Below are 20,967 nucleotides of genomic sequence, written 5' to 3' on the forward strand. Positions count from 1 at the left end.
GTGCCTCACTTTCATATCAATGCTGCAGAATATCGAGCGTTCTTTGCAAAATTGTAGTCACTGCAATAATTTACAGAGGCCTGCCATGCTGCATGCGCTTACCGACAGTTGCGAAGACGGTGCACCCCATGGACAGAGCGATGGCGATTGCCGCCTGCCCAACGCATCCACTGCCGTTTTGGACGAGCACAGACTCTCCTGGTCGCATGTTGCCCCGCACCAACAGGGCGTAGTAAGCGGTTGAGTAAGACAAAGGAACGGTTGACGCTTCCTGCAGGGTCCACGCATCAGGAACTTCCCACAGAAGGTCGGAGTCTGCCGCAACCACGGTAGCCAATGCCTGGCTTGACACGAGGCCCATGACGCGACGTCCTGTTTGGTCCGTTCCAGAAAACTCTTGTCCGAGAATGGACTCCGCATTTGCCAGGTCGCCTGTAGCAGCAGAAATAGCATGATGTTGACCGGTGCCTGGTGGTGGATGCAGCCATTGTGCTTTTTCGCATAACGTTGCCAAGATATTCGATTCAAAACATTTGCACATTTAAATCATGAAAACAAATTTATATGTGAAGGTTAAACGGGAAACGTGCTGCATATCTCACACCCTCGCCTATAAGGTATCTTACAGTTTTTTACGAAAAACACGACGTCTGCATGAATGACACAGGTAGGTTCTTTCGAAAGACTAATTGTTCAAATTTTGGAATTTAAGGTCCAGAAATACATGGTGTAATATGAGACATGCTTAGTGGTGGGTGTTCCGCGATTTTTACCGTGTATTTGATTAAAGTGCATGAGCGTTCTTGCGTTTCACCTCCACTGAAATACGGCCGAAATTGCAGAGCGTCAAACCTTCGATAACTTGACCAGTCGCAAAACGCGATAGCCACTGGGCCGCAACAGTGCGTCACAATACACAAGGTAAAACATTTTCCGAAGAAGTTTGCTAGGAGATATGCCAGCTAGTTAGCTCAAGTGATAAGACTGTCGCTCTAAGACCAACTGGATGATGGGTGAGTCAATTGATTCTTATCAAATTTATCACCACAAGAAGCAGCAGCAAAAAAAAAACAAGAACAAGCGCGAAAGGCGTGGAAGTAAACCAAACCATGCTCACAGTTACAGTGTGTGCCCGCCCGGCCTTCAGTGTGGGACAGTTCTTGCGCGTCATCAGGATACGTAAGGTGCAAGTTTTTCAAGTGCCACTCTACTGTTCTTGTAATTGGCACGCGGATTTTTTTCTTAGGTGGCCACATTTAATGGTAAGTGGCAGCTAGAGAACGTTGGCGTTGTTTTTCTTGGCAAAGCAGCCCTTGTGACGGTAACCGCGCTTGTTGACCGCAGTTAAAGATTGTTGACTTGACAGGAAGCAGATGAAGTGACGGGGGAAGTACACAACCTTGTGAGCGAAATGAAGCAATGTAGTCTGGGAAGCCTACATGTCGCTTTCACAGGAGCTAAGGTAGTCATGGCACCAAATATATTTGCGTGGTCGACACGCTTTTTCGGGAACAGCAGAGGTCCACTTTGATTATCTATGCCTTAGTTCAGGATTGCCTGCATTCCACGGTTATCTTTTGGGTTACGTGACGTCACTCGGTGAGTGAAAGAGTGGGTAGCAATTGCGAATAGAAAGCGTATATTGGTTCTGCGTGGGATCATATATACTAATTCTAAATGAACTCACCTAGAAAGGCCTCTGGCGGCAGCTCTACGCTGGCGAACGTGACGTCTCTAATGTTGACCGCCGCGAAGTGGACATCACACAATATTGGTCCAGTCGCAGTCTTGGAGAGGGGCAGAGAAGCGTAAGGCACCGGGGATGCGTACCAATCCAGACTGGAGAGTTCTCCACGTTTTCCCAAGTTCAGCACTGCAAACTGTGTGCTGTTCTTCGCTGTTTCCACTAAAGTAGGCGTTCATGAAAGAAAAAAAACACATGCAATACTGTACTCACGACTATTTCCCTTAGAATTAAAGCAAAATACATCACAGAAACACTGTTCCGCCTCCCTCAGAAGGGATTTTCTTTACCCCAGACCATCGTTGGTAGCGTACTATTTATTACTTCGTCATAGAGCTGTTTACTCTGTGGCTCAAGGATTTCCACTGGTTTAGGAAATGCCCCAATACACAGTTACAAGGCCTATCCCTTGCTGCATTTTTTATCGTAATTTCCCATTTTTGATATCTTTTGAAGTGTTTCCACCGCTCTTCAGGAACGGTCAAATGCCTTTCCCTACTCCAATTCGGCTTTTGTGCAATCTTCATAGTGGATATACGCAACTATTAAAGAAGTATCAGAGCAAGAGCAATGCAAAATATTTATTAAAGAACAAGGAGACAGGTCATACCAAACAAGTTGAGAAGACAGAATGACCACCAGGACAGTGCGTTTAGGCTTAGTGTGTAGGGGAGAGGGGGCGGGAAGGTTAGGTTAGCTGAGTATGTCTTAGATTGGCAACTAGTCTGACTCGTTTCTGAACGTGGTATAGCAGGAAGAATAGTACGAAATATTATGCTGGAAAGGTACAAAACATCCGAACAAATCAGTGGAGTTGCAAGATTTCTAAAGCGACAGTCACAGTAGGTGCCTTCGGGAAGAGCTGCAGCCAAGACTCATGCATGTTTGCGAGTAAAAATGTAATGAGTGCTAGTGATAAATCCTGATTAGCTGAGCGTATCTTCTCTCCCCCGTTAAAAACGTATCCTAGATGAACTAATAAATCAAACTGAGTGGTGACTAAAACAGCATTTTTTCGCTGACATCTGTACTCCCTCGTAAGCGAATGTACCGTGCTGAGCTGTGAGAAAGTAAACCTGAGGCACTGACGCCCGTAGGCAACTGCAGTATAGCATTTTATTTAGTTTTAGAAGCCAGAGCACTTCACCAATGCTTCCTGCGGACCACCGGGTGCCACCGCATTAACTTACGCTGTAACGCGGCGTTTTCGGTGGCACTTTGTGGACGTGAAATATTCATGGCCACCTCAAATGGTCGATAGCACCCGTAGTTTCAGCGTGCAGTGGCATACTACGGTGGCATTTGTTCCGATGAGTCAGTTCCCACCGCTTGTACAGGCTTACAGTGAATATATACTTCCCTGGTAAATAGAGTGTCCTCCTACGATAGTGAACTTTCGCTTTTCTTTACGATTATAGGTTCGGACACGATGTCTAGTTTCTGCATGATGTAACTGAACTTGCTCTTCCTGCACTTAACCGCCGGTTATTACATTTGCTACACTCGTACATACCACTTACAAATTTTGCATCATAGATGCTGAAACATTATTAGTCTATGCTGCTCAACAGTAGAATCATTGCTTACTTTGTTATCAACATGTGCATTACCGATGAACGCTGTTGTCATTTTCGCAATTCTTCTTAAATATTGAACGCACATAGTATGTTGTTGGTTTTCATTTCATTTTCATTTAGTTTATTGTCGTTATAAGTTGAAAATGCTTTGCATTTTCCGAAATTCCACGGGCTCCACCGCTGTGTTTTTTTGCTTTTCAGTGAATGCGAGGTGCCTTTCTGCGGAATAAATCGTTTCGTTATACCTATCTCTTGCAAGGCTGTGTGTGATCAAGATTTTTGTCAAGCTCCATGTGCTTCTTTGGTTGAACATACCCTAGGAGCGCTTAAAGAGATGGCCTTTTGTCTTCTACCCTTCTGCGGAATAGTTGAAGAAAATTAGAGTTAATTTGAAGAAAATTACTCCTTTTAAAGAAGTTTCAGCACTGTCTTTAATAAAGTTCATCTTCGAACCACCATAGATCGTCACTTGGGATTCTGTGAAACTAAAGAAGCGTAGGACAGGCAAGAACTCACATGATTTTGCGACCACATGCCGGTAGGAGCCCCACTGCCCATTTCGGTAAACGTTCATGACGAGGTCCTTTTCTACCACGCTCTGGTATTTTGGATTTCCCTGGTTGAAGTCAGCCACCGCGTTCGTCTCGGTGGAACCAGCATCGAACACACATCTACGTTTGATGAAATCACATAGACGAGTTGTGAACTGATTAGCGTCGTAATCCATAGCTGGAACCTTCAAACACAGAGGCACGAAAGTCACATTATGCTCACTGTATGATCAACGATATAAATTCGGCCATTCGAAAGAATACGACATCGAAGTCTAAAAAAAAGCACACACTATATTCGATTATTGTGATGATTTCTCACCTGATATGGCTCCCACCGGACTCGTATCGGAGGCAGTTTGTCAAACCAACGACGCCGCTTGCTCCAGCCTCCTCCGCGAGCAGCCACAAGTTCTCTCCTTGCGGCTTCCACCCGTAGTCAAGAACTTTCTTCTTTACCAAATCGACCAAGTCGCTACGTTTGCTGTTAACCTGGAATATTTCCTGCTTCGCCTCTTCGACGGGCACGGAACGCTTCCTGAACAGATAGAGGGCGGACACGTTATTCGACTTGAAAGCCACGAGGCGTAGCCCACGCTTCAAAAACTGTGCTTCCACCTCGTCGGCAGGGGTTACTTCTAGTTCGACGCCCCCGATTTGGCCGAGGAGCGATTCCGCGGGTGTCAGTGCTGTGCGTTGGGCAAGCAGAACGAAACCGTTTTCTCTGCAAATTGAAGGCACTTCATCAGCGAGGTTCTTGGTTTCTCCAGAGGACCACGTGGCGCTTCGGGCCACAATCAAGTCCACTTCAGGAAGCTTCTTCCTGGATGCTGCCGAACCCAATGACACTACTGTGGTACCTTGAGGGATCTTTCCCGACAGTCTCTCTGGAGACGAATGTGCAATTGTGTATTCGGTAGTGGGCAACAAATTGAAGTTGGAAAGGTACGTCGCCACCCAGGAGACCAGCAGGCAGTCGCTCCCTTGAGCAGCAAATTCCAGTACTCGGAGCGTCTTCGTGTTGGTGTTTTCGACCACGGTGTCAAGGAGAAATCTGAGAGGATCTTCCTCAAAAAGAGCGGTGTTGAGTAGATCAGTTTCCAAGTCTTCCTTGAGCGCAGGCAGAGCTGACTTGATATACGCTGCAATGGTATTGCGAGTGCGATCTTTTTGCTCATGGATAGCGTTAAGAAAGCGCAGGAGGGCATGATTCTTATCGGACTCATTAAGATACTGGCTGACAACGTGCTCGGGAACGTTACGGACGGCGCTCATAGCGTCACGAAGAGAGCTGTTGCTCTCGCAGAAGTCCTTGAGGGCCCGTCTCGCAAGGCTGCAACAGACTTCAACGTATTCACGCGTGAGAGACTCTCTTTTGTCCTTTCTTTCCTTGTCGTCCAGGTACGGCACGAAGCGATACTCTTCGACAAGCGGCGTCTGTTGTTTGGCGCCGCTGTCGATGGTGTTTGTCTTTAGACCTCGTATGATGACACCTCCAGCGCGGCAAGTGTCTGTGATCTTATTGCAGATGACTTCCACACCTGTGCAAAGGAGTAAAGAGAGGAGCACAGCTGAAAAATATGCACATGTAAAATTGTTGATAATTTTGCCATTGTACATGGGAGGGGTATCGAGAGAAAGAGTTAGCTGATGAGACTCGGTTGTGCGTAAGACCGTGCCTTTCAGTCGTATTTAATTTCAATTTCCTGGACATGAAAAGGTGCTGCTGCTGAAAAATGCGACGGAATCGTATTTATTTACTCAAGGACACTAATAGATGTTTACTCCAACAATATATATTGTTACGTGCAGAAAGACACAGACAAAAGAGGCTATTTACAGACTATTTACAGTAGACTGGAGCCAGAGCACCAGGCCGACATTCACTAGCGCCAAGGGCACAGACCCACTTCATCGTCGTTCTCACGGCGACTCGTCTCTCGGGTATCTACCGATAATATCGTAATAATATTTATATTTGTGCTGATTGCGTCTGTAGTTAGGGTGTGCAGAAGAATCATTTAGGCTTTCTTTCTTAATCTCTACCGTAGGTGCCCTGAATTCCTAAAAGTTAGGCATGCACCTCGAGGCTAAAACTGTCGAACAAAAAAATAACATCAAAATGGCGCCTATAATGTTGTCGTACCGTTTGTGTGCGGACGCTTCGCCTGTTCGTTGCATTCTTGAGTTGAAAGCACCCAGCACACAGGGTCTGGAGAAATCGTGATTTTTATTCTGCAGCAAAGCTGCGTCTTCGAGTATGCAGCCCATTTCGGCGTGAAACGGCAAATGCGGAAGCGCATACCTGGTCAGTCGTTCCGCAACGCATTTGCGAATCACCTACGTAGCGCTTACAACTGGCACGCTTTTTACTGGTGGAAACACCTTGCGATTTTACTCGACATTCTGTGAACACAACCGAGATACATGTTTATTGCGTATATATGTCCCTGGTTCCAACTTTCGCGATCATCTTTTGTCTTTTCCGTCGGCTTTTCTTGTTCAGAGTATTAGGTTAGTGCGCAGCTATAGCGGGGGCCTTTTCTTAAAGCCTCACTTTGTCTCCTTCTGTTTATACATGTGACTATAAGTATGTCATCAATAATCACTTTGTTCCTGCAGTTATGCACACTGTTACATTCTGCCACCATGCAGCTTATATACGGCATTTCGGAAAGTAATGCTCACCCGTGTCACCGGCCTTCTTGATCACTTCAGCGTGTACGCAGGGGTCCAAGCTACAAAATTCAATGCTGGTAGGCATGCGGAGCACTCGAAGAGGGCTGTTGAACATGACGTACTGTATCATGCTGTCGACGAAGGTCACCCAGTTCTCCTTCCATTGGAGCTTTCCGCGCGGCTCTGACCAGAAACAAATAAGGAAGCTAGTGTCATCTAACACAGAGTACAAGAAACGTTAAGACGTGTTAAAAAGCTTATTCCTATTCATTCGAGAATATTGAGCAGTCTCCCGTGATGACAGGCTTGACACAATGGCAGACGACAGGCGTAGTCGGTTCATGGTCAGTAACTTGCAGAGCAAGACGAACGCACGAAGATGTACATGTTTGTGAAATACATTTGCGTCTCTCGTCTTCCGCGTGCGTTACACGGTGTACTCCTGAGAACACATCGTGTAGCATAGCTGTCTGTGTTGGCGAAAATAGGCCGAGACAGGTGAAAACAGAGGAGGGAAGCACTAGTAACGACAACTAAAGATTTGCGGCAGCTTTAAGTATGTAATAAATTATTTGAAAACCAAGAATACGAACACTTATCCAACACATTTCATTGGGTGACGGTTCAGAACTACATTCCCCGGCACAAAGATGGATGTAGTTCGTGAACTCATAGTAGAAGAGCTTATACTGGGCTTTTGGTAAACACAACGCGGAATCGTGCTGATATAAAAATATGACTTCATTCACATCAAGAGCCGTGAAAAAAATTGAGGCACTTCCTAGTGCAAATACTTGCAGGAATTGAACATAACGGGGTAGCCGTAGCACATATGTTAATGTCACAAACATACATCGCCTTCAAAGTGAAATATTGAAATATGTTAATGAAAACGCCAAGCCAGCTACGCAATACTTCCTTGCATAGGTGGTTTATCAGCTTAGGTGGTCAGAAGTATCGCGAGCAAGATAAGTACGGCAGAAAAATGCATCTTTTTTTTATTTCGCGGCTACAGTGTGTTCTTATATAAAATTTTTTAGACAAGCGCAATCGAAGCCCACTTCCTTTTGCTTGATTTTTGAAGCGAGCATATGTTCCGAGATATTTATTATAAAATTTCATTCTCGGTATGTTAGTTTGGCAATCAGAGGTGCAAGTCCCAATAAAAAGACGAGCCCCGCAGGTGACGTAACTAATTCCACTTAGCATGCCAGTCTAGTTACAGTCACTGATTACAGCTCCGTCCCTGATGTAGGCTGGTAGAAGTAGGACTGGCGTCCGCCATTCTTAAAGGGGTTCCTCTATGAGTTCAGATTGGCACCTCCCAATCCAAAATTACCGTACTGAGCGCTAAATTTGATTACATGTATCTCGGAGAACGTTTTAGAAGCGTAAAAAATTAATTTGATTTCGAATGTGACTGTCTTCAGGCGTGTAATACAAACGCGCGCCGTAGTCGCTCAAATTACCAAAAGCCAATTAACAGACTCTCGTCAATTATGTGTTTGCTCATTCTTCTCATTCGCGAAACTGGTGTCCGCCAAGGCGCATAAGCCGCGTGTGTGTAAGCAGCATTTGCGTAGCTGTAGCGAACTTATTAAAATAGTTGGCATCACTCTCTTATTTCTCCGTCATTACCACATGGGCGCGAGCTCGAGCTCGCTTCTTTTTGCTCTGTAGACCACGGTGAGAGCAAACAACGCTGTGGTTCGCGCACACCAGAAATGAATGTCTCACCTTGTAAGCCTGCCTGCATGATGCCTCGGAAAGCTCCTTGGTAGTCGTAACCGCGCACGGTGAGCTCCTTGTATATGCCTTCGGCGTCCAGCTCGTAGGCTGTGCTCTCGGCACAGGTCACCTGCAGGTCCGTGTCGAACGCCGAGGATCCACCTTCGGCAACGCGAATGCAACCGCTTGCCGCCACCGCGCCGCCTTGTTCACAGACTTCGAACTCGCCGGAGGAGTACATGATGGTCACGACAAGGCGCAGGGTACCTGGTCACATGCGCGAGACATTCTCGTTAACGCTTTCAACGAAGTGCAGAGTGTCTTCCACTCACATAGTAGAATGACCTTTGGACCAGGGATCGGCACTGGTCAAAATCGACTACTGGTCAAAGGAGGACTCACGTGAGATCACCGACTTGTCACATCGTTGTGTTATTTTGGAGTCCGAATATTTTAAATTACAGCGGGAACACTTTCAAGCTTCAGAGAGGCCTATGCAGCTTACTATTTAGAAACAAAACACTGGGGTTAACGTCGCAAAACACGACAGGAAGTTATGAGGGACGCTCTAGTGGGTGGCTCCGAGTTAATTTTGTCCGCGTAAGGTTTTTAACGTGTAAGCAAAACATGGTACAAGTGTTATTTGCATGCATTCCGCCCCATCGGAATGCAGAATTTGGGAATCGAACGTGTAACCTCGTGTAACGCCTTAGCCACTGCGTCGGGTGCGTTCTTACGATACTTTTTTGCTTGTTTTACGACCTAGTTACGGTCTGGGCGCAAGTTCAGTGGACAGGACATGATGCACTGGCTCGTTCCGTTCTTGCGATCGATCGAGCCTTTCATCTTTCATTTCTTTCTCTACTGTTCTGGAGGATTTTCCACAAGGCATAAAGAATACTACAAAGTTCAGCGTCACAGACGAATGTAGTCAGAAGGAGCGCGTGCTTCCCTATTGGTGATCTATTTTTTTTTGTGTCCAATGTCCTGATACCTGAGCGCTATTATTACACAAGGCCAGCAAATTTTACACCGCCCATTGTGACATCACAACCATATTAGTGACGCTAGTTCTACCATTTCGCGACAGGCTTAGGTATGAAATTAACACATATTCTAAAGTGCTTGCGAACATTGACAGTTTGTGAGGTCGTTGTTTAAGTGCTAGGCTCGGGTGGTAAATTTTTTGTAACTTTGAATGTATATGCGCCAGTAGGCCTCTAAATGGGACGCTTACCTGGAATGGTGTTACGTGCAAACAGGCAGGAGAACGATTATATGCAGGCATATTCATAAGCGTCTATACACGTAACACTGCCCAGAGCGAACAGGTCCCGCCAGATTGTGCAGTTATCGTCCTCATCGTCCTTTTAATCACGGTAGACCTGCTCTCATTCAGTAATGTAACTGATCCGTAGCTATGTTAGGCTGAGTCGCAACACGGTACGACGCTTTTTGCAATACCAAAAGCGCCAGTGTCACAGAGAGAGGAGGATTCGGGAGGCAGAAAAGAGGCAAGAACAAAGAACAGGTGGCGACACCACCCGAAAGTTCAGGCACTAGCTCAGTGGGACGTCATGAATCATGGCACTGTCTTTTGGCTACTTAGTAACAGCTCATTGATAAAGAGTTAGGTTCTGTTTGGTCGGAATAAGCCGCCCAATCTAGGAAGTTGAGCGAAAGGGCTTCGAAATTAGTCACGGTGACGCATTGGCACCGAGGTTTAGCCAGAAAGTTCTAACAAAGCAAAACCTTAGCTTTTCTATCCTCTGCTCCTAATTCACTATCGTCTGCCAAAATAAGACTGAGAGCTTGGAGAGGATGATTCACTGATATAAGTTCACAGCTACTCCAGCTACTACGTACAGCTACTTAATGTCGCGTTGTTTTCCTTCTTCCAGCCACTTCTTCAGAAAACACACATTAAGCATTGCCTGCAAACATCTTGAGAACAGTGAAAGAAATCTGCTCCTTCAGTATGTAAACGTTACATGTCGGGCATCCCGTCGACCGTTCTGACACGTTCACTAAAGTGGTGGTGCGTTAAATGAAACAGTAAAGTCCGCATTGAGTAGGCAGAGGTTTCAGTTTTATCGCAGGGCAACGTCTGCCGTTTTCTCTCTGCAACCACAGGATAGCATAGGCGGGCCGGACACGTACGCGATTTTGCGAAAGCTGGCCGCAAGATTTCTATGTTCGCGGTACCTAATAGTGCATATATACATGTACGCACAACTTCCTTTCTCTCTCTCTGGCTACATACTCGTTTCAGGCAGGACGATGTTCTTGTGCAGTTTGACGTTCTCGAAGATGACGGGCACCTCCTCGATGAGCTTGCCGCGACGCCTACTCAGAGATTTCCACGCGAGCACCAGGTGACCACCCACAGGGAACGTCGCCTCTCCATGGAGCCGATGCCCAGCCAGGTAGGCGTCGTACTCGTTTCCGCTGATGTCAATATTCACAGTATCGTCCTTTCCCTGTGCATCACAGAGTGACTCGTTACCGCGTGGCAATCGTCGTACTGCACGTTCAAAGTTTGAAGAGCTTGAAGTTTAATTTAATTAATTAATTATGGGGTTTTACGTGCCAACACCACTTTCTGATTATGAGGCACGCCGTAGTGGAGGACTCCGGTAATTTCGACCACCTGGGTGGGGTTCTTTAACGTGCACCTAAATCGAAGTACACGGGTGTTTTCGCATTTCGCCCCCATCGAAATGCGGCCGCCGTGGCCGGGATTCGATCCCGCGACCTCGTGCTCAGCAGCCCAACACCATAGCCACTGGGCAACCACGGCGGGTGAGGTTTGAAGTTTAATTCACAGCGTATTTTACTGCGAGCTCAAGTTACTCGAAGTATTGGATCATTTGTTCAGACTTGCAACCCTCTTCTAAAGCACAAAATAAGCACAACAGCAGCAAACAGGAGATTTCAGTGCAATTTATCGCTAACGACACATTTCAGTCAGTACAAATGGCCAGAACATTCGCACACTTCGGCAAAGTGTTAAAACCTAAAAGGTCACGTGGCTGTTCTGTTTGTAATTATAATAAGCAGCACACCTAGAAATCCATATTTGGACGAAGTACTTGGGGTACCAGCGTAAAATGCGCATACCTTTCTTGTGTTACTTTTTTTTCAGACGTACACCAGCTTGTTCGCATCGATTCATTTGGTCGCCGTCTTCACAGCACAGAAATTCATTGAATATAGCGTCCTGCTCAATCCTGCCATTTGAAACAATGATAAATTATTCGTGCTGCTGTGCGTAGTCGAAAATATTGTCGCGTAAATGCTGACTCACCTCTACCAGGCCAGGAAAGTCTTTCCACGATGCGACGACCCACTGCTGCGTGTGGTCCCAACTGACCAGGTGGCCAATATTCGGAGTTCCGCGTGGCACTGGCCACGGAACGGGCGGATAGAGTGGCGACGGGTCCAGCTGCACTCCCAGAGTGTGGAGCTTGCCCAGGGAACCCAAGAAGAAGGAGTGGTTGTCCGTGTCTTTCTTCATCAGGCCAACGCAGGAGGCGCCAGGGCCCAGCGCACGGCGCAGAATCGACTGCAGATAGTTGGCTGCTTTAACGGCATTCGCGGAGTTCCCGGAGGCCATCGGTATTCAGTTTTGTTTACAAATTCGTACAGAAAAGTGTGGGGAGTGAACTGCAAAAGGGGCGGTAGAAAAATCAACCAGACGCGCATCCGGTTTGCTGAGCGCGCAGTTAAGGCGGGTGAAGAACGGAAGCAAGAAAGGGGAAAGGAGGAAGGAAACGAGCAGTGTTTCGTTAGGTCCGATACGTAGGTTTACCTATCACGCATACGATCGGCTACTGCTGCCAATAAATTTCAGAAAGTTTAAAAATGCCTGCGTCGTTCTGCGTGCCTGCAGCCCATGGACGGTAGTTCAAGAACAGCTTCTTACGCATCATGTGTGGATATCTTAATGACCTTGGAAGTGTTCTCAGCCTTTAATGAGAAAAAGAAATCCAGAACTTTTGAAATTGCAGGAGGACAGCGTGGACGCTGGTTGTAAACTAATGTTATTGCCTGTGGAAATGCAGCAGGAAAGTGGCGTGGCAACAGAGAGAATGGTTGCTTGCGGCAACAGACGTTCCAGGATGGTGTTGTATTTAGGTTGTAGAACACTGTTCCCTTAGTCTGACGCGACGCAATTGTCTCTCTATATCGAATGACAAGAGCTTTGACCGTGATTCTACGGAGCAAGAGCCTCTTTCGTCATGCGATTACCTGTAGTATACAGTGCTAATCCCATAAAAACGTCTACCGGAAAACATAAGGTGCATTGCAGCCGGCGTCAACAGTTTCAGGGGTGGAGGTGCACAAGGATATGGTGCATTTCCAAAAAATGTATTGCTTGCACACTCCCCCCTCCCTCAAAAAGAAAATAAGAAGGAAGGAAAGAAAAATATCATACGTCACCTTGGTGTTGGCATAGTACAGATATGAAATAGCACTGGTGCCCGCATGCCAAGGCGGCGGGATCGTCCCACGTTTCTCTCAAACCTTACGAACCGTATACTTTTCACAAGTGGCCATGGCGACTGTGAATGTAATGAAGCTCTATGCAAGAAAATGTGCTGACACTCGTCCTTACCAGCAGAAGGCAGTGAGGTGCGATCTCCAGCACAATGGCGTCTCTAGGCACGTGCCGGAGGGCCTCGCAGAAGAGCACGGGTGAGACGAGGTTGTTGACGAAATACTCGGGTGAGGAGTGCTGAGCAAGGGGCTCCTTCCAGCGGCTCTCGGGAACGGAGGAGCTCACCCAGTTCTTTCCCCGGGGCTTCGGTGCCAGTAACACCTGGTGGAAGGCCGCAAGAAAAAGAAAAGGCTTGCTGGGTCGTACTGCCGAAAGCTGGTGGCGTTGACACTGACACTATGAAACGTTGCTGCAACGCGCATGCGCCAGGCGAAGCACACGGGAACACGAAATGCACAAGCGGGCGCTGCACATCAACTGGATTTACTAGGCAAAATTATACGTGCTTAAGAGAAGCGTATTTGTGTAGACATTTGAGAATGCACGACACAGCACCGAAATCGCCCACCAGAGGTGCGTACCACGCGGGCATAGCGAAAACCTAACTTATTCCGGTTAACCTCCCAACTTTAAATTTCTTCCGATATCTCTCTTTTGCATACGTTCAATTTCTTTATTCGAGATCCGAATGAAATTTCTGCAGAAATCCGGATCTCGAATTTGATTTAAATTAGAGCTTTAAGATCGATAGCAATATTATCGAGCTGAAAGTGCTGTGTTTATGAGAGATCACCTGAGAACTGATAGTGAATTAGAAAGGCGCTTGGTGAGATCAGCAATGTTATTTGATGGCGTCGTTTACAACTTGCGTACATCTTTCGCAACAATCGGCGTTGGATGCACGATCCTCCCGCTGCAGGTCAGATCAATCAAATACACATATAACGAACTTGAAATGCTGAATCTGTTCGCCAAAGCTGGACATTAGAAGACTAATGTCCAGCTTGAGAAGCATGAGAGCATGAGAAGGACTATGTTTAAGGAATATAAGATTAAGCGTTGCTACCCTCTGATGGGTATACATGAGCAAGCACTTGGCTCTGTTAAACATGGCATAAAACTCTTTGCGATCCGAGGCTACACTGTCAAGCGTGAACACATCCGTTATTCGAAAACGAAAACAAAAATATCTCTGTGATAACAACATGGATTCTTGCTTTATTTCTGGACAAATATGTGTCGAATGGTTCTTATTTCGCGACAGGGAGTTTAACAGAAATGTCAGTTATTAGACCTATAATCCTGCCGTGAAGAAAAACTTATGGTAGCCGCAAACAAAACATATTACGATAAAACGCCGTTAGGTCTTCGGGAAGACAGGATGTTTGGCTGTCTTGACAATTGAAAGCACTTTCGCTGCGTCAACCGTACGGTTTGTGCAAAAACGTTTTACAGGCCACCCTGGGTTTGAGATTCTGCAGCTACCAGACAAGAGTATGGTGACAGTAACATTGATTTCTTCAAAATTGTGCATTTCAGGTTGATTGGAAGCTATCACAGAAATGTGACGTGGATTTGACGTTCACAAACATCCGATAGTCAAATGTGAATCCTTTCTCAGAAATCTAGGAGAATTGTAAATGAAATAGGTGAACTTGAAATGATTTTTGTGTGCTGCAATCATCGCTTAGTGGCTTGAACTGAGACCTGGCTGAACAGAAACGTCGGGGATCATTAAATTGTTCCGCCTGGTCCTTACATCTGTGGGCGCGATCTTGGCTCACGTGGCTGGGGGTGTCGCAGTGATTGTTAGGAACAAACGTGACATGTGGCGCAACAAATAGAAGATTATGATTGTTTCTAAATACTTCAATGGACGATTTATCGCATGTACTCAGGTCGACTTACAGTGCACCAGATACTGAAAGGTCATTTCTTCCTACACTGCATGATCATTAAGTTGAGCATTACATATGAAATATTATAATAAGAGAAAGTTTAAATTTGCCCTCGATTGACTGAACACATTTGGTGTACGATGAATCGGACAAATGCAAATGCAATTCCATCTTAACATTAGGCTAGCTTTGAGCGTTGGACAAATTGAATGGGAATACACCAGAGAGTGCACTTTCCGAACTCTTTCTTTTTGTTATTGACGCCGTTTCCAGAGGGGTTATTGCTGTTGAGGCAGGCATTTCGGATCATCCTTGGTTATCTTTCTCTTGGTCATATAACCGTGGGGCGAAGTGCACTCATCGTAATGTGACCAATGTTAGGAATTTTGAGTATAGTGACGACATATCAGGTATCTACCACTTGGAGAAAACACTTGATATCAAGGTTATTTATCAATATGTTCATGCTTGATATGGTTTCATCTTAAGAAAAACCACAACGCAGCGCTGTTTACTGGTATACAATACTCATGTTAGGTCTAAAACACAATATGCTTCTGTGATTTGGGATGCCGAAAGTAAACTGGATGTACAACAGATGGAGATGTTACAAAATAAAGTTGTCAGATTTGTTTTTAGAAACTAGAAATTATACTATGTAGAAATGCATGATTTCATGACATTTTAGAAAGGAAAAAAAATATGAATTTATTTATTAATTTCCTTTATGTATTTCACAATACGCTGGCCATACTGCCCCAAGGAGGTGTAGAATATAATAAATGTATTGTGCGAAATTCGGGTAACAAATATGAGGCACTAATTATTTCATACGCGCACTAAAATAAGTATTGGGAATTGTTCAATGTATAACGCTACCTCTGGTTGGTAACCCTCACATTTCGAAATCGTAAATCCGTTTGAAGCGATTATAACCAAGTATAAGCAAATTAATGTAATATCCACCATTCCCTTGCTGGTATGAACTTCGCGTTCGCAGCACGTTTACACATTTGCACCAAAGTTCTCTGTTGTAGTTTGTCTTTTTTTGCAGGAAACTCCCAGGCAGAGGCCGTTGGTCAAGATTGCGACACATGCTTTGTCGTAGCAGAAATCCGTCTATTGTGGATTCTAACGGCAGCTACCTTTGCGCACTGCTCGTTCATCACTCACCTGATTGTATTCTTTGAGCAGCGCTGGTCCTACACGCCGCATATGATTGCTGTGGAAGGCCACATTCATGGTGTTCACAACGCGAGCGAACAATTTCTCCTCTTGCAGCTCTTTCACCAGGTCGAAAACGGCGTCCTCCGGTCCGGACACGGTCACGGAATCCTCAGCGTTGTGGCATGCGGCTTCCACACCGTTGCGGCCACGCCTTTTCGCTTCTTCCCATGTCAACCCTGCGTAGAGAGGCCCACGTGTAATGGACCGTCATCAGCTATAGGTGATGACTGCCGATAAGAAGAAGCCTTAGATTGCGAGGCTAACACTAATTTCCCGCTCAGAATGGACGCAAAATGCAGAATCCTGTTTTTTGTTTTTGAAGCAACGGTTGAACCAGGCTGAATGAAGTTTTTTCAACCTAAGAATGGCAGGATGGTACGCTGTACTATATCAGATGAAGAGCATGAAATGTAATGAAAGTGGGAAATTTTAGAGAAAATTGAAGTAACAAAATACCATCTGTCACTGTACATCACAACCACGCGTCGAAGCTCTGTAGACTGCGTCTCTTAAAATGTCTGAAGAGACCAAGTGTCACGAATTAGTAAAACACTTATGCGAAATCGCTCAGTTGCTTGACCGAGTTTTTGAAAAAGCGTTATTTCCTATGAGTGGTGTATTCAAGAGCGATTTATGATAAACTTTGGCCGCTCCGGACGTCGTAAGTAAGGCTGTGCAGAGTACTAAAATAAATCTGGTTATATTCCCCACGTACAATTTTGATTCCTCGCACATATGGAATATTCCAGTTATCGGTGCCTTTGGTTAAAAATACGAATGCGTGGATGTATACTTCCTCGCACAAATCGGTAAGCTCGAGTTTTTGCCTTCAGTGGAACAAAGCTAATAAAGATACCTTGCATTGACAACTTCTAAATGAACCTTCGTGTTCTCGTTCATATTCATGAATAATATAAGGCATGCTCATTACTTTGATCTGCTCGTTAAGTGGCCTGCAATAGTATACCTTACCATGGAGCATTCGCTGCGACGCTATCAGAATGAATCAGACTTGCAACAATTCGGTGACCTTATCTATTTTGCTTCTTATTGAATTTTTGTTGTATGTTTTGCGTACTAACAAGAAACGTTAGCGCAATATAGGATAATTATATTGTTCATCCAGTGCAGAGTAGACCAATTCCATATTGCTTCGTATTGAATTTTTGTTGTATGTTTTGCGTACTTACCAGAAACGTTAGCGCAATATAGGATAATTGAAGTGTTCATCCAGTGCAGTATCCGAAGGCGAGGATACATGCCACGCTGTTTTCCGGAGAAATATTATTTCGGCTAATTGACATTGATTTGTCACACTTTCTCGTGCTTTTTCTTTTGTGTTTCGCTTTCACTCCTTCAAAAGGCAATGTAGGGGTGCTGATCGCCTTCGCCTGAAACACACGATCAAACTGGGGTGATGCATACGTTGCCGAGCAAGCAAGCGCCAAGCTCACTCCGCTTGTATCAACACCACGAGCCCGATCAGCATTTTTGGAATTGACCCTACAACATTACTGGTTTTTACATGTTTGCCTAGGCTACAGGGCACTTTGCGAACACGGACCCCAATGCTTACCAACAGCCGCCATGGCTCCTCTTGGAAGATTCCCTACGTCAGTGCATCGGCCTCGCCAGTAGGCGCACAGCATGGCCTGCTCAGCGGTGAGGCCCCCGTCGGCGTACGCACTGGCGATCTCTCCCAGCGAGTGACCCACGATCCCGTCGGGTCGAAGACCGAGAGCGTAAATGACGTCCACGAGCGCCACCTGCCAACACATCGCGAACCACCCGTTTTTTTATTCATACTATATGCGCAGGTGTTGACGCACAATTTAAAGCGCCGGCTACTCCTTATCTCTTGAATGGGTCCAGCATACAACATGCAGGGTTCAAGATTACATATAAAATAACGTTTTCATACAAGCACCAGACATTGTCAAAGAACGTTTTCACAGTAACACTACGACGCAAGAAACACCTGGTACATAGAATATGCAACGTAAATGACTCCTAAGTTCTGTAGGAGAATGTCTCAAAAATACATATGATTATGTCGCCTAACCATAGTCTGAAGTCAGCGGCTGGTATATACAGGCTGTTTCAGCGAACTTTTTCAAAAATGTATTTAGAACTCGTTGTGGCAGATATCACAAGGCTAGTTCATGAGCTGGTCTACTTGAAGCGGCGGACTGCACTTGCACGAAAAATTGAGGTGCAAAATCGACTACTTAATGAAAAGTAATAATTAAATTTTAACTAATTAGGTTATGGCCTGTGTTTAAATTTCGTAATTCTAGCAGCGGAGTTCGCAAGGCGGATCCACTTGGAACGAATTTTCAAGATGATACCGACTCGGAGTGATAGATTCACGAACTTTGTGGAGAAGTTCATTGACGTTCCAGTCAATTTGTTAGCAAAACGTCGTTTCATTCACTGAAGCTGACAAGTAACTGTAATGCCAATGCATTTGTCCGCAAAGTTGGGGAATTTATATCTCGAAACTGGTGTCGTCCTGAGTATTCGTTCGAAATGGATCCGCCTTGCGAAGTCCACTGCTAGAATTTGTAAATTGCAATATGGTTCATCAGATAATGAGCTAAAAGTTAATAAGTTAAATATTTAGTAATTAGACAATTTTACGTTTCAATTTATGTGCAAGTAGTGTCCGACGCTTCGAGTAGACCGGCTCGTCATCTGGAATTGAGCTATCTGCCACAGGCAACCTTTGAAAAATGTTGAGTGTTCGCTGAAACACCCTGTATATCGTTTAAGTGTATTATTACATTTAGTCACAAAAGAACAGTCAACATGACATAGTCCTGTATATACATATATACAGCGATATTGAAATAAAAGGAGCAGTAAAAGAGTTAATACCAGCAACAATGCTGCGGTCTTCGATAAAATTTTGATTCTTCTAAACTGCTCTTTCGCAAGATCGTTCTTGGGCAAGGACCCAAAAGTTTCCTTAAGCTGAAAAGTTTCCGGTCTAATGAAATTACGGTTAGTTTAAGTCGACGTATCGGTGTGTCTTGACGTGAGCAATATAGAAAGAGGTGATGTACATCTTCATCTACAAATCTACAATCACATTCGGGGGTTTCTGCACGGCCAATTCTATGTAAGAACTGTTTTATGTAGGCAGTGCCTAACCTTAATCGATGAATAAAGGTTACTATGCGCCCATCTATTGACAATAAACATTTGAATTCAATAAATGGTTCAATATGATACAAATCCGAGCTCTTAGAATTCTGGTCAAGCAATGTATTTCTACAAATTTTGAAAGACGTTATACTTATAATGCAGCCTAATCAATTTTCTTGGATATTGGAAGCGCAACCACATCACATTTGAGGTGTGCTTGTCGCGCTGCTTCATCGGCTGTTTTGTTGCCAGGTATGTAACAGTGCCCTGGTATCCACTGGAATGTTATTTCATGCTTCGCTTGGTTTCCCTTTGGGAAGTCTTTAAGTGTTTCATATATAATTCAATCACTGGTTGTTTTTACTTTTGTGCCGCACAGTGATTTTGGAGCCGCCGGTTAATTGCTCAAAATTACCTATTTTAGGCATCACTTACAGACGTTATGAATATTATTGCACGTAGGATTGCGAATTGTTCAGCCGTTGTAGACTAAGCGGCACGAGATAATTTAAACGATTCTTGTGTATTGAGGTGCGGTATAATGAATGCTGAAGTTGAAGAAGTTCTGCACTGAAACCATCCGTATAGACCTCTCTGTATCCTGAATACCGCATATATATCTGGTAAAGTGCTGATTGTTGAGCAGCTTGAATGAACATGTCTATGAGCATGTCCACTCACAATTACATTTTTGGAAGTGTAAGCAGCCATAGAGGATATTCGACGTCTGAATTCTGTAGTTCATGCCTTGGCTATATATGAAGATCGTCTGGAATTTCTTTGTGAACAAAACAACTATCTCGTTTCATTATGTCTAGAGTCATACAGTGGCTTTTATGCTGTGTTTGAAGACGGAAATAATGTCGGCATGTTTCTGTAGTTCTCATATAACTAGAAACGGGGATTGGCGAGCCAAAGCTATTGCCAAAGCTATTAAAAGATAGCTATAAGTCGGTCTTGAAACTCCTTGACATATGCGTAGTCCTCTAGCTAAAAACTTTTTAAGTCGATCTACTCACGTGTGGGAAAGTCCGTGTATGATTGGCGCGGAATACACATTTTATTTCCGTTTTTAATGCATTTCAAATAGTCAGCATGAACGATGCCCGTTTCCTTTCTTTCAGATGCCATACTCTGATGAACACGGCTTCCACTGTGCGAAATCACCGCGAAAGTTTTCCTCGTCTAAGCGAGATTGCATCTGCTGTCTGGTGGGAACTACTCCATCGTCAGCAACGTTTAGCTACGACGCTTTTCCGCGAGTTCTCTAGCAGCTTCATCATAGCACTAGTGCTGAAACAAGGAAACATTTCAGCAGAACTTCCGGTACGCATTTGCTAAAACCTTGCCCTTTATAAATGAAACCTCACGAAGGTTCTGCAAATTACTTGTCTTGTTTGTTTCAAATAAAATAACAATAGCTCCACAGCTGTTGCCTGCTTGCGCAATCACTGGGAGTTTTCAAGGAGACTACAGGAAGCATTCCAAAATTTTCTTAAAGTTTTCATCTAGATTTCTGCGACTATATCTCAAGATTACAGCGAAGTGGCCGCGACGAAGCATTCTGCAAGGTCGCGGTAAGCAGTTCTTGCGGAACATGGCTCAATGTGATCATAATGGTCACCTTCATTACCATCCTCAGAAGAGCGTAAGCGAGAGAAACACTGATTGTGATGTCATCAGCATATACGTGTTGTAGACTCGAACGTACATATAACCTTTTCATGTTATGTGTGTTCAAACTAGGGAGGCATTCGTGCTTAGGTGAAGAAATAAAAAATGGCTGTGGCTTAGCTAAGGTTAAGCCCAGGATGCGAAGCATAGTAGCCTTTATTTTAGTTGTTGAACCACTGTTTAGCCTGGTGAACTGCTGTTGCTTGGCTATATTTGGTTCGGCTAGACGAAGAAACAACTC

At 44.8% G+C, this 20,967-nt stretch overlaps 1 protein-coding gene across 2 annotated transcripts in view; it reads right to left on the reverse strand.

Moving 5' to 3' along the window:
• LOC139048843 (fatty acid synthase-like) overlaps positions 1 to 20,967 on the reverse strand; it is a 157,313-nt gene that overhangs the window by 18,597 nt on the left and 117,749 nt on the right. For both annotated transcript variants that reach the window (XM_070523715.1, XM_070523717.1), the window contains 11 exons: positions 17,482 to 17,671; positions 15,852 to 16,081; positions 12,898 to 13,101; positions 11,587 to 11,844; positions 10,543 to 10,759; positions 8,289 to 8,546; positions 6,561 to 6,734; positions 4,195 to 5,413; positions 3,838 to 3,992; positions 1,688 to 1,906; positions 103 to 432 (listed from right to left, as the gene is read on the reverse strand). In XM_070523715.1, the coding sequence (XP_070379816.1) occupies positions 103 to 432; positions 1,688 to 1,906; positions 3,838 to 3,992; positions 4,195 to 5,413; positions 6,561 to 6,734; positions 8,289 to 8,546; positions 10,543 to 10,759; positions 11,587 to 11,844; positions 12,898 to 13,101; positions 15,852 to 16,081; positions 17,482 to 17,671 (3,454 nt within the window). The remainder of the gene's footprint in view (positions 1 to 102; positions 433 to 1,687; positions 1,907 to 3,837; positions 3,993 to 4,194; positions 5,414 to 6,560; positions 6,735 to 8,288; positions 8,547 to 10,542; positions 10,760 to 11,586; positions 11,845 to 12,897; positions 13,102 to 15,851; positions 16,082 to 17,481; positions 17,672 to 20,967) is intronic.

The sequence above is a fragment of the Dermacentor albipictus genome, chromosome 8 (genome assembly GCF_038994185.2).
Source record: "Dermacentor albipictus isolate Rhodes 1998 colony chromosome 8, USDA_Dalb.pri_finalv2, whole genome shotgun sequence".
NCBI lineage: Eukaryota > Metazoa > Arthropoda > Arachnida > Ixodida > Ixodidae > Dermacentor > Dermacentor albipictus.